Below are 14,394 nucleotides of genomic sequence, written 5' to 3'. Positions count from 1 at the left end.
AAGGAAGTTAGCAAAATAAAAATTTGTGCAATAGGAGGTAAGGCGCTGGCATGGATTAAAGACTGACTAACAGGCAGAAAACAGTAGGAGGAAATGGATCAGCCTTACATTGGCAGGCTATAACTAGTAGTTATTGAAAGAATCATTACTTGGGGTTCCAGCTGTTTAAAATATATGTCAATGATTTGGATGTGGGAACCAAATGCAATATTGCCAAATGTGTGATGACATACAGGAAATATAAAGTGACTCGAAGAAAATCTGGACAGAATTAATGAGTGGGGAAAAATGTCACATGCATAATATGGAACGAATATGAGATTATCCATTTTGATAGGAAGAATAGATATGCAGTGCATTGCTGAAATGGTCAAGAGGTTGGAAAGTGTGGACATACAAGGTATCTAATTGTCTTCACTAAGTTGCTGAAAGCTAATGTGCAGGTGCAGCAGGTATTAGGAAGGAAGTGGTATGATAGCCTTTATCACAAGAGGATTTAAGTACAAGAACAGAAAAAATGTGCTTTATTTATGTAGAATGTTTTGTTTAAACTGTATTTGAAATACTCCCTCGACTCCCTCGTCCGCTGCACACTCCCCACTAGTCCCACCACTCCTGGCACCTTTCCCTGCAACTGCAGAAAGTACCACACCTGTCCCTACATCTCCATCCCAGGCCCCCAAAAAACCTTGCACATCAGACAGATGTTCACCACATCTGCTGTGGTCTATTACATCCGCTGTTCCTGATATGGCCTCCTTATATTGGTGAGAACAAACAGAGGCTTGGAGACTGCTTTGTAGAGCACCTGCGCTTGGTTCGCAACAAACGATAACACCTTTCAGTCACGAACCACTGCAACTCCCCCACTAACTCCCTGGACAACATCTCCATCCTGGGCTTCCTCCAGTGTTACAATGACACCACCCAAAAACTGGAGGTGCAGCACCTCATATTCCGCCTTGGGAGCTGACAACCCAATGGTCTCAATGTGGAATTTACTAGCTTCAAAATCTCCCCAACCCTAGCCTCATCCCATGACCAGCCCTCCCTCTATCCCCACCTCCTTGACCTGTCTGTCTTCTCTATCACCTATCCACCCCTCCCACCTCACTGACCAATCCCTGCTACTGCCTACCTGCACTCAACTATTGCTATCCCACTACTTACCTCAGCCCCTCTCATCTCCTCCTTCTTGACCTGTCCATCTTCTCTCCCACCTATCCACTCCTCCCACCTCACTGACCAATCTCCACTCTCCACCACTACCTGCCTGCACTCACCTATCACCATCCCACTCACGTTCTCCAACCCAAACCCCCTCCCCACCGCCCCTCCCCCCCACACACACACAATTTATTTCAGGAGCCCCCTTCCCTCTCTGGCATTTCTAAAGAAGGATCCCAACCCGAAAAGCCAGCTTTCCTGCTGTTCTTCCTTTCCTGCCTGGCCTGCTGTGTTCCTGCAGCTCCACATTATGCTATCTCGGACTCCAGCATCAGCAATTCTTAATATACCTGAAATACTGTGTTGTTTTGTTCCCTGTATCTTAGGAAGTATTGTATTAAGAGAACACAACTAAAAGGTACATGTGTGTTTCCTCTTATGGGAGAATCTAGAATTAAGGGTTTAAGGTTTAAAAATAAGGGGTCGCTCTTTTTAAGACGATAAAGGAAACATTCTCCTTTAAGGGTTGAGTGCACTTGGAATTTCCTTTGGAATTCCCTTCTTCAAAAGGCTATGGAATCAAAATCTTTCAGTACTAGAGGATGAAAGATTATCAGGGATATCTAGAGTGAGATTGAAGAGTTGAGATTGAAATCAGATCAGCTGCTATCTTGGATGGCGGAGTAGGCTTGAGGGCTTGTTCCTTGTTAGTATCTAGTTGAAACTCATCAAGTACACAGGGATACATAGGTGCAGGTAAGATATCCCTGGTTGTGGAGTCTAGAACCAAGGATGCAGTCTTGCAATGCGGTTAATTCCTTTTTACTCAGGAGATATTGAAACTTCAGAATCTCTACCACATAAGCCTGTCAAATCTTAGTCATTTAGGATACTTTAGTGGAAATTTATGGAGAATGCTAAAGCAGCTTCAAGGGACAGTATGGTCTCCGCCTTTTCTGAGGCTTACAGATATATTGACGGTATGTTTTCAAGTGAATTAAAATATCGGCACTATATTTGTGGTAGTCTGTAATCTCAAATTTTCTTTTCATAAGTCCATATCATTTTCACATTAAAAATAATGAAAGTAGAATATTGTAAAGTAATGGTAGACAGACAGTATCTGATTCAGTTTGAGACATTAATGCTAAAGTTATCTGCCTTAAGTGCCTTTTGATGTAGGTGACCCCTTTTTTATGTATCAGTGTTTCCTTTTTGATATACAACGAGTAAACGTATTTTTCTATTCTCAGCCAGGTGAGATGTCTAGAACTTACCAAGAAGGCAGTAAGACTTTCAGTTGTGTTTTAAAATTGAGTTGACAGGGATATAGAATACTAATGCCAGAGGCCTGTCTGGCATTTTCTGTATATTTTACTGACCAGATTAGTAATTCTTCAGAAAGTAGAATATGATGCATTTTCTTTTTAAGTTGTTCATGTGATGTGGTTGTCACTGACTATGCCAGCAATTATTTCAATTAAAGTGTCAACCATATTGCTGTGAGGCTGAGTCACATGTAGGCAGATCAGGGTGAAGACTGCTGATTTCCTCCCGTGAAGGAGATTAGTGAACCAGATGGATTTTTACAACAATTGAAAGTGGTCACATGGTCGCCATTAAAGCGTCTTCAGCTTTTCTCTTTGTTCTAAATTTAAAGACACTACTTTTTATTTGTCTTTCAGATTGGGAAGATGAATTGGTCAGCAGTCCGAGCATCCTAAGGCTTATCTACCAAGGAAGATTTCTACATGGAAATGTGACTCTAGGAGGTAAGAAATCTAATGTGTTCGGCATGTGGAAACGTTATAAACTGAAAGTCGTCACTTGAAATTGATTAAATTGTTCTTCTATTATAAATACTGACTATCAGCACCAAGTAGTCCACTCCGTTAATCAGGTAAAACACTTTTAATTTCATGCTTTTTGTTTTGTGATATTCTATCGACTGTGATCATTATTCATCTTTTCTCCTGTCATTTCTACAGCTTTCAATATTGTTGATTGTTCCTCCTCCATCTGTGACCCAGTTCCATAGCACCACCATTTATTGGTTTCCAACCTTCTTCTCTGACATTTCCATCTCAACTCCCTCATTTCTTATACAAATGCTACCTCTCTAACATCTACACTAAGGATGCAAATTCTGGGCAGTGAAGCCTAATTTCAATCAGGGTTGAAATCTCTATTTATACCCTTTTGATTTCTGTGCTGGAGATTCCTGGACCACAACCTCCTGTTATGAAGCATCCAAGAATTCTCTAATACAGCAGCAGAGAGAAATTGTGTAGAAAAGGCCCTGCTTTTTATAATAATGAGTGCTATTTCCTGAAGTCTAAATGTTCAGCAGACATTTGAAAAGCCTTTGTAAAAGTTCAGGTGAGTAAGGAGACAGGTAAGTAGATGTCAGGTCAGGAAAATCAGGGAATTTGGTGGGGGTGTCAGCGAGTTGGAGTAAGGATGTTGGGCTAGGTATAGGGATGATCGGGTCACGAATAGGAAGGAATAGGGATTAGGTGTGCAGCATGGTCAAAGCTAAGTTGGGGGTTCAATTTAATAGTTGCCCAGAAGTTAGAATGGGCTTTTTATTTTCGAACAGTTTCCAGTTAGCCATTAAGCTTAATTGAGTTGGAATCCTGTTTGACTTTAAAGGGCTTTTTCAGATGGCTCAGTGTGGGGAGGAATTGCTAATCAAGAATCTTAGGATTACACTCTATGGGTGTATAGTTCAGGCAGAAAACCTCACAATCTCTTAAAAGTACTTGGATGAGCACTTGAAGTGTTGTAACATTCAAGGCTATGTTCTAGTGTGGAAAAGTAGGACCAATGTAGGCCATCGTACATTTTTGGTAGTACAGACTCTGGCCCAACGGGCCTCTTCTGTACAGTCTGATTCTATTGAGTTGGATGCGTCTTGATTGCTGCATGGTCTCAGAACACAACTTTCGTCTGCTCTGCAGGTATGACCTTCTGGCCATGTTAGTATCTTGGCCTGTGTATGTTGTAGTACTTTGCCGTCTTTTAGAAAGACCATTTTTTTTGGACTATTAGACTTAAAAATGTGAAAACATGCTGCTTTAAACCAAGGAAACTGTGGAGGATGTTGTATTTTTAGCAGATGTATCACCAGAACTCATGTGTTGAATCTGCAATGCTACTTTATTCAAGCAGTGAGGGACAATGCCAGACTCCCCTCTTCTCCCTAGTGGAGAAGTAAAAGAAGAAACAGGGAAGACTTACCACCAGAGACACTATAAGGCCAGATCCTCGAACAGTAAATGAAAGTTTGAGAATTGGTGAGCCCACAACTGCTTGCCCTCAACAAGTTGAAAGGGATCAGAAAGAAATTGAAGATAAACATTTCATTGTCTCCAGTCTGGACTGGTGTCAAAACTGAGTTTTACTAACATTTTTCTTTCTTCGCACCCGTCATATTTGTGTCTTATTGTGTCTCTTAATGTGTCTGTTTATATGCTTTTATTTTAAAGGGGGTAGGGTTTAAATTATAGAAGATTATAAATGAGCAATTTGCGCTGCTTTTCTGCCATTGTTTTTAACTAATCTGTTTCAAAAAAGAAAGTGAATGTACCATTGCGAAGTTTGCAAATAATATAAAGGTGGGAAGGCCAGTGGTGATCATGACATAGAATACGCAGAGGGATTTAGACAGGTTGAGAAAATGGGCGCACACTTGGCAAATGGAATGTAATGTAAGGAACTGTGAGGTTATGTACTTTGGCAGGCAGAAAAGAGGAGCTGAGTATTATTTAAATGGAGAAATTCTGCAGAAAGTATGAAACAGGTCATAGGGGATGAAGGATTGAAAATTTGGAAGATTCTCCAGTAGCCCAGGTGCAGTGGGACAGAAAATCAGGTATGCACCCCAGGGGTTCGTAACACTGACAATCCCCACCCCAAGCAACAACCTAGAACTTGCCCAGTTACATTCATGTTGTTGACTGGTAAGACATGAAAGATGCAGGTAAGGTCCGCAGTTGTTTAAAAAGAAGTATTAAAACCAAGAGACTGTTGAATGCCTGGAAGGAAAAGGGACATATTGATGTTCAGGTTTCTATTGAGATCTGTTAGTTTTTGGCCTTCAACACTATTCTGAGAGGTCAGAATAGAATCTGATACTAAAATGACAAGTGATGATAGTGCACAAGTTTTGCTCGCTGGTGGAACTCTTGGTGTTTTTTGTTCATTTGGAGGATATGGGTTTGCCAGCCAGGGCCAACATTGTCGATTTTTGGTTGTTCTTGAGAAGGTGGTAGTTCACTGCCTCATTGAACTGCTGCTGTCTGTTAGACGTAGGTAGACTTACAATGGTGAAAGGGAGGGAATTCCAGGATTTTGAATTGAGGCCACTGAAGGAACAGTGATATATTTCCAAGTCAGGATTGTAAGTAGCTTGGATGCAGATACTTAGATATCTGCTGCCTTTGGCTTTCTAGATGGTAGTGTGTCACGGGTTTGGAAGGTGCTATCTAATGAGCCTTGGAGAATTGCTGCAGTGCATCTTATAGATGGTACACACTGTAACTACTAAGCATTGGAGATGGAAGGAGTGATTTTATTGATGGAATGCCAATCTAGAAGGGTGTGAGCATCACTCATTCAGGCAGGTGAGGACAATTTCATTGCAGTCCTTGTAGATTTGTGACTTGTAGGTTGTGGACAGGCTTTAGGGAATCTGGATGTGAGTTACTCCCTAGAGAATGACTTGCTCTTGTAGCCACAGTACTTTGGCTAACTCAGTTCAGATTTCAATCAATGGTAACCCTGAAAATTTTGATAGTGGAGAATTCAGCAATGGTAATGCCATTGAATGTCAAGAAGATTATGGTTAGATTCTCTGTTGTTGGAAATGGCCATTGCCTGAATCTTGTGTTATGCAAATGTTACTTTTCACTTGTCAGACCAAACCTGAATATTGTTTGGGGCTTGCTACATTTGGACATGGACTGCTTCAGTATCTAAAGGAGTCACGAATAGTGTTGAATGTTGTACAATCATCAGCAAACATCACCACAGCTGACCTTATGATGAAAAGGAGATCACTGAGGAAGCAGCTGAAGATTATTGCGCCTGTGACCTGTGGACACAAGGCCTCTTGTGCAGTGGTAATGTCCTTATCTCTGGACTATGAGAGACAGGTTTAAGTCCCACCTGCTCCGAAAATGTGTAATGACATCTATAAACAGGTTAGCAATTAGAAAATATCTGCCCTGTTGGACACACACTTCTGTGGTACCAGTGGTACTGTCCCTACCTTTGATTCAGGAAGTCTGGGTTCAAGTTCCGTCTGCTTCAGAGGTAAACAATAACCTATCAGGTTGTTTTAAAAAAAAATTTCCCTTGTGAAAACTAGGCTGTTGTGGTGCAGTGGCAGTGTCCCTGTCTTTGACCTTGAATTCTCGGGTTCAAGTTCCACCTGCTCCAAACGTTTGTCATAACATCTCTGAAGTGGTTAATTAGAAATTATAGTTTGCCAGTCTGGACAAGGGGGATAAAGGAAAATAATAGATAAACCATAGTGCTCTTGGTGTAGCAGCAGAGTCGCTACCTTTGAGCTAGGAAGCCTTGGTCCAAGGCCCACCTGCTCCAAAGTTATGTCATAACAGGGCTGAACAGATTTTTTTAAAAAAAAATACCCTGAGGAACTCTTGTAAAGAGATATTGAGGCTGAACTGACAGATCTTCTACAAGTACAGGTTCCTTTGCTCGGTATCATTCTAACCAACAGAATATTTTCCTTGATTCCCATTGAAGAATTTTGCTGGGGTGCCTTGATGTTGAGGACAGATCCCTCATCTTGTGTATGGAGAACACGCAGGTTGTGAAGGCAAATATTGGCCTTCATAGTGAGAGAAATTGAGCAAAGGAGCAGGGGTGTCTTGCTGCAATTGTACAGTGCCTTGGTGAGACCATATGTGGACTGTTGTGAAATTTTGGTCACTTTATCTGAAGAAGGATGTTCTGACCATGGAGGGAGTGAAATAGAGGTTTACCAAATTACAATATAAGGTCACAATATAAGGCTGGCAGATAAGCTATTTAACTGAGATGTGGAATTTCTTATCCTGGTGAGGGTGAGCCTGTAGAGTTCTCTGCCACAGCAACTGAAGCCAAAATATTGATTTTTTTTTTTGTTTTGAGAGCAAGTTAAATATCGGGATAAAGGGATCAAAGGTTATGAGGAGAAAGTGGAACTGGGATCAGTTTGGATGATCAGCCATAATCATATTTGAATAGCAAGGCAAGCTTGAAGGGGCCCTGAGTGTCCTTCTGCTTCTACTTTGTGTTTCTGTCTCATCTCTGGAGTTCAGCTGTTTTGCCCATGTTTGAATCAAGATCATAATGAGGTCAGGAGATGAGTGGTTGTGGCAGAATACAAGTTGAGTATTAGAGTGCAGACTCTTACTGTGCAAGTGCTACATAATGGCACTGTTGATGATATCTTCCATCACTTTACAGATGATAGTGAGTTGAGTAAGCTGATTGGATGGTAATTTGCCAGGTTAGATCTGTTCTGGGCATTGGCAACCCAAAATTACATTGGTAATTTTCCACATTGTCAGGTAATGCCAGTGTTGTAATTACAACAGTTTGGCTAGGAGTGTGCAAGTTCTGATCGCTCTTCAGTACTATTGCCAGAATGTTGTCAGAGTCCACAGCCTTTACAGCATTGAATGCTGCTAGCCATTTCTTCATATCCTGTGGGGTGGCTGAAGACTTATGTGTGTAATCCAGGGGACCTCTGGAAGAGCCCATTCTGAAATGGGGGTTCTAGAATGGGCTCTTCCAGAGGTCCCCTGGTTCATTCTCGCTTTCGGCTGAAGGTTGTTGCAAATGCTTGAGCCTTCTCTTTTGTGTGTATGTGCTCGGCTCCCTGAGCCCACTCATTAAAGGAGTCTCCACAAATATTCACAAATGTCTACAATGAGATGTTTAACTGTTCACCCCCGTTCATGACTGGATGTGCCAGGACTACAGAGTTTAGATTTGATCCATTGGCTATGGAATTACTTCGCCCTATCATTTGCTGCCTGTGCTATTTGGTATACAGGTAGTCCTGCTTTGTACCTTCACCAGGTTGGCACCTCATTTTTATATATGCCTGGTGCTGCTCCTGGCACGTCCTCTGTAGTCTTAATTATAACGCCTTCATTCAACAAAAAGAAGGCACACCAAGCAACCAGTGTGTGCATGTACTGGTCAAGATCTGAATTTGTGAATCTTTTCTCACCAATTTTCCTTTAAAAGTTTAAATCACTTCTCTCAGATCTCCAGCTCTGTCATGAATATTTTGATAGGGCTCCGTTCCACAACAAAGATCCTGAAATATTTTCAGATGTGGATTCCCTCCACTTTCCAAACAGGCATCTCAGCTATATCTATCCTGTTTTCTGTTGTATCTCTCAAGTCCTTCTCAGAAACATGATGGGATCCACCACTGATCTTCCATCAATAAGCTCCATGTTCTGTGGATCGTTTGTATCACCTCCATTATGATGCAATCATCACAAACCCTCTCATCCTGTCTTCTCAGTATTCTGAAGGAACTGGCAAGGTCACACAATCTAAGTTGACAGTTGGCTACCACGTTGTTGGGTCTAGTTTTCAGATGCAATATTGAAACAAGACTCCTTTCAGGTGGATGTAAAAGTTGGTGTTCTTGCTGATGTTTATCACTGGAAGACAATTTGGCCGTCATGTCATCTCATTTCTGTTTGTAGTTTCTTGCTGAGTACAAATTAGCTACCAAGCTGCCTACGCTACAGCAGTGACTCAACTTGTAGAAAATCAAGTCATGAAAATGTTTCATTTTTGGCTGAGTTTAGATGTATCAAAAGTTATCATACCAGCAAAGGGAAAATAAACTGTGTGTAGTAGGTACTTTGACACATAATTATTTTACTAATAAGTTTGTATCGGTACAAGCTCAGTCTATAGTAGTTAGTGTATACATTAAATTACATAACTGGCTTATGGTTTGGTATAGAGGAATTCTGACGACTAGAAATACAGGTTTTAAATTTTAGGATCACGTCTTTCATCCTAAGATGTTGAAACAGAAGTAGGCTAGAACATCTGATGAAGGGTCTAGGCCCGAAACGTCAGCTTTTGTGCTCCTGAGACGCTGCTGGGCCTGCTGTGTTCATCCAGCCTCACATTTTATTATCTTGGATTCTCCAGCATCTGCAGTTCCCATTATCACTAGGCTAGAACATTGATCATTATATTTGGATATGTGCAAGAATTATTTGTTTTTATACTGTAGTTTGTACTTTTGTAATTTGACAGAAGAAAAGTTGAAGTTGTTGGTAATGATTAAATATAAGAGTAAAGATCTTTTGTTTCCATTTGACAAGCTCCAGATAGAGCATGTTAAGGTCATTTGCCTTTTCCACTGATAGAAGATGTGAAAAGGGCATTCTTTTTCTTTTTCAGCTTCTTTTAAAGCCAGAAAAACAAGAACTGAGGACTGAGAAAAATGGCTCAGTAAATTCTTCTTATCAAAAGAATCAGGCGGCGATAAAGTATCTCTGAATTTGGAGATACGTTGCCTCTTGGGACCTGGAGGGTAAAGATCAAAGAGATAGTGTTCCTGTAAATCAAGTGATAGTTGAAGGGGGAACCATAACTAGGAATTGCAAAGAGAGCATTGTCATGAGGAGAGACTGCAGCAGGAGCAATATGGGAAGGGGTAGAGGTAGCTTGGTAAATATCGTTGGATCAAAAGGTGTGCTTGCTGCCAATAAAAGGGTGAAGATGGAACAGAATTGTCATGTATCTAGATGGGCCAAATGAATTTCATCAATTCTTTAGTTCCCTCTTTCTAATTTGTGGTATCTCATTCCTCCTCATTTCCCTTCAACTCCCCCTTCCTCTTTCTCTCCACCCCCCCACTTCCTTTATCGTCGGATGAAGTATTACTAGAAATCTTCCAATTTTGTTTGTGCTGCCCTACTGTATGGTGTATTTATAGACATGAATAAGTTTCTGTACTTTTCATGGAGCCTTTGATCTCAAATGTCTCCTTATGGAAGCAGTGAGAAATTTCAAGCTGTCCTTCAACGGAACAAAAGTGACACAAAGTCTAATTTATTCTTTCCTTGTCTTTTTACAATGCTTTAGAAGGATATTTTCTGGTAATACATTGGCAGGAAGAGTCTCAAAGGACAAATTTAAACTAAATCCCCTTGAGGATGTAGATAGGGTTGAAACTGAAAATGTTTGAAATGGTTCACTGATTGGCTGCAAGAAGTTTTCACTAGAAAAGATACTATTAGCACATCAAATCAATGAAAATCTGGAGCCGTCATGCTAAAGTTATAGAGCTTTTAGTCAGGCCTAACGTTTAAGACTGTTCAGTTCTGGATGGTGAGGTACAGAAAGAAAATCCTAAGTACCAAGGGAACCCACAAGGCTTTGTGTCAGAGGACTGATTTTTGAAGAAAATGTTGAGCATACAAACTGACAGCTATTACAGCAGTACCCATCCAGGAAAGTGGTGAATATTCTATTATTTTCCTGGCTGAAGCCTTGCAGCTAGTGAAAAGGCTCTGAGGATTCATGAGGTGAGATACTTCTCACAGCTATGCCCAGTAAACTTCAGCTGCTGGCTGCTAACACACTTGCTGGTAATAGGGAACTTGATAATGATAATGTTGAAGATGGGAGGTGATTGGGATTGTTGTGTTTGAGATAAACAATTGTGCAACATAAGTGACTATCTGCCACTTGTCAACCGAAGTACGTAGGTTGTTCTAATCCTGATATTGACTGGAATGCACCGTTGAAATAAGCATAAAATTAGAATCACCATGTGGAATGGTGAGGCAGAATGAATAATATTTTCAAGATGAAAGAAGTCAATGTTATGTAGTAAACCTCTCTGGTAATATCTGTCTGTATTCTTGGAAAAGTTTGACTCTGCTTTTTATTTTGAAACATCAGTTGTAGGTTTGAAAGAAATTGGAGTGAGTGACTAATTTCAGACTGTTTGATTATTGTACATAACGTTTTCCTTACAGCACTAAAGCTTCCTCTTGGTAAAACTACTGTGATGCATTTGGTTGCAAGAGAGACATTGCCAGAGCCAAATTCCCAGGGTAAGTAGCTATTAAGTTGGACACTCATTTTAAAGGTTCTGTTCATTCAGTTTTCTATGTATTTACTACATGTTTATATACATTGTATCAGGGGATAGAGCGTGAGAGAATGATCAATGTTGTTCCACTCTTATCTAGTGGGGATTATATAAAAATGAAAGCCTTTTCTGGAAAATAGGGAGGAAGAGGGTATTTTCTGTGAATTTGTTTCTCATAATGTTTTTCTTTAATGTCTATAGGTCAAAGGAACCGTGAAAAGACTGGAGAGAGCAATTGTTGTGTGATTCTGTAAATACTCCGACAAACTGCTAACCGTGATGTAATATAGTCCTTGTCATTCATGCTGCTGGTATAGAAAAGAAGTAACGTTGCTTCAAGGACCTTTTATAAAAACAAACTTGATTGTTCATGAAACCAATATTAAAAACTGGAGCATTACTGTTTGATTTATTTTAAATCTGTTTTCTGTAGTGTTCATTTTTAAATTTTGGACGGTAGTAATGCCGTCTGCAGTTTCTGTATTTATTTATATAGGTATATACAGATAAAATTAAACAGAAGAATTTCCATACCACTGAATCCTTTCTGTTCTCACTACTTTATAGAGTTGGAAGGTATATATCATGGCATTTTTAAGAAGTTTTTTAAAATCCAGGCACTTCCTGGAGGAAATTTACACTGTTGACTGCAGTGTAATGTTGCTTTGTTAAACCAGATGATGAAACCAGATTTACTGAAAGATTAAATTACATGAAAGACTTGGTAGATGATAGTGAAAGTAATTTTTGTTCTTCAAATCTTTGATGATTGCTTGCAAATTCCATACTCATTAAAGTTGTTACAAGTGTGTCTGCTGCTCAGAGTAAAGTAAACATACCTGTGTTTTGATGAGTTTGTAGATTTGATTTCAAAGATTCTTTTTTAATGGAGCATTACCTTCAGCTTAATTTGTTGTACCAAGTAAATCTTGCAGCATACACCAGTGCATTGAGTGCATATGTAGCCTTAATGAGGGAGGAAGAAGCTTTCCTCGAGCATCTTTCTCACTGCTGTGTATGTTTACTGTATTTGTAGTAAAGCCTCATTAGCCATCTTGCCTATTTTTTTTTAAATCTTATAACCTTACCATTCACTATTGGCTTATTTTTAACCTGTTACAGATTTGAAACCTAATGGGAGAAAGGCACTCATTAAGCATTAGCATATATTCTTTCTCAGTAATATGATAAACTATTTTAGTACTTGTAATATTTTGCTTTTCTGTATTTAGTGCTTGCAATGATACAAAAGATAGGGAAACCAAATTATCAGAAGGGCCTAATATGTGAAAGTTGGCCTTCCCTTTCCTTTTGTATAAATTACAAATGATATGCTAACTAAAACCTAGAGATTTTTGCACAGCACTGGAGCATGAGCTACTTTCATCTGAACCTGTAAAAAAAAATAAAGTTTTTATATTTTTCAGTGGGAGGTGTTTCTTTCCAACTGAATTACAGATATGTAGAATATATTTAATAAGAATCTTATACAGTACATGAGTATAGAACTTATTAACAAGTATAGATTTGCTTGTAGTATAATAGAATATACTATGTAAGTAACAATAGCAACTTGAAAAAGTCACAGGTTGACATTGTGTTCTATATCTAATAAAAGCATCTGCTCAGATTGAATTCAATGGTGTATGTCATAGGTAGACATAATGTTTTTTCATTTACCTGTGTTATTTGCTTTTAAAATGCTTTATATGCTATAGTTCTACAAAATATTGTTCATATTGATCAGGATCAAATTTGTATAGAGCTGAGTTTTGCAATGATTGTAAATATGACTGAACATTTTCTTTCTGCAACCTGTACTGATAGATACTTATGTAAACTAAATAAAAAAAATTGCAGTTCATGGTATAAATCTCACTGGCTTTTATTTCCACAGATGCATGACCTAGTTTTGTTTGGGTTAACTGCTTTCTAAATGTTTTAAGAATCTAATTTGATTCTTGTCTGTTTATTGGCTAGTTTAAAACATGTCAAGTTGACAAATGAAATAATTTTGCATCTTTGTAACTACATAGTAAAGACCCAATCCCACCCCTCCCAGGCCATTCCAATATGCTTTATTCTATTTCTGAATTCCACCGATATAGCCTTTTAAATTCTGTCTAATCAGATATGGTGGATTGCACCATTCCACTCCATTGCACCAGGTTCTTAAATATAAAAAATGTATTACACAGATTTGTTTTGCATTGTTCCCGGTTCTTTCACTTATGATCAGCCTCCCATTAGACTGGCAACATATCAATGTATTTTGAAAATCTTAAGGGGACAACATCTACAGGTTCTCTTATCTCTCCTAAAAGATACACCCTTAAAAGACTAGAATATAATTTATCAAACACAGATTCCTTTAAAAGTATGTTGACTCTACCTAATCATCATGTAATTTTCCAAGAATCTTGTTAAAACACCTTCAATAATTGATCCAAACATTTTTCTACCATTGACATCAGGTGAATTGATTTTTCTTCCTCTCTAACTCCTTGTATTTCTCTTTTGCATGTTCCCCTTGTTGATATCATCTGGTTCCATATGCGCAGTGGTAACGCTACCTATCCTCTATCTCTTTCAACTTGTCCACTGTCCCAGAATTATGAAGCTGTATGTCAAGAATCCATTTCTGGATGAGCAGAACCAAATCCCCCATCTAACCATCTATTCTGTAACTACCAAGTTAGCCCCTCTCCCTGGTCATTGTCTCAGAATGAACCAGACTATTGACTGGCTTGCTGTCACATTTGTTCTTGACAAATGTTCAACCACATGTCTGCTCCACTTAACTCTCATGCACTATTTTCGCATCTCAGGACTTACAATTTCAGTGCTATAATAGTGGTCTGCTTTCCATCCTTTATATACTATACTTGGATCTCACTCAAACTTTAGTTGTTTGTATTGTAACTCTCTCAGTCCTTTTCACCCACCACCTCTGTTCTCAGTTATCTGTATTGACTGCCAGTTTGGCAAAACCTCATTTGATAATCTTGTTTACAAAGCTCCCTAAGGTTTTGCTATTCCCTATTCTTAACCACTAGCCCTGCAACCCACTC

General features: G+C 39.2%; 1 protein-coding gene across 7 annotated transcripts in view; it reads left to right on the top strand.

Annotated features, from left to right (window-relative positions):
* ubl3a (ubiquitin-like 3a) overlaps window positions 1–13,187 on the top strand; it is a 77,884-nt gene extending 64,697 nt beyond the window's left edge. For all 7 annotated transcript variants that reach the window (XM_048532799.2, XM_048532802.2, XM_048532804.2 and 4 more), the window contains 3 exons: window positions 2,853–2,939; window positions 11,208–11,285; window positions 11,525–13,187. In XM_048532799.2, coding sequence (XP_048388756.1) covers window positions 2,853–2,939; window positions 11,208–11,285; window positions 11,525–11,577 — 218 coding nt within the window. In that variant the 3' untranslated portion in view covers window positions 11,578–13,187. The remainder of the gene's footprint in view (window positions 1–2,852; window positions 2,940–11,207; window positions 11,286–11,524) is intronic.
* Window positions 13,188–14,394: the final 1,207 nt, after the last annotated feature.

This window comes from Stegostoma tigrinum, chromosome 6 (assembly GCF_030684315.1).
Source record: "Stegostoma tigrinum isolate sSteTig4 chromosome 6, sSteTig4.hap1, whole genome shotgun sequence".
NCBI classification, from domain to species: domain Eukaryota; kingdom Metazoa; phylum Chordata; class Chondrichthyes; order Orectolobiformes; family Stegostomatidae; genus Stegostoma; species Stegostoma tigrinum.
This window is presented reverse-complemented; position numbering and strand designations above follow the sequence as displayed.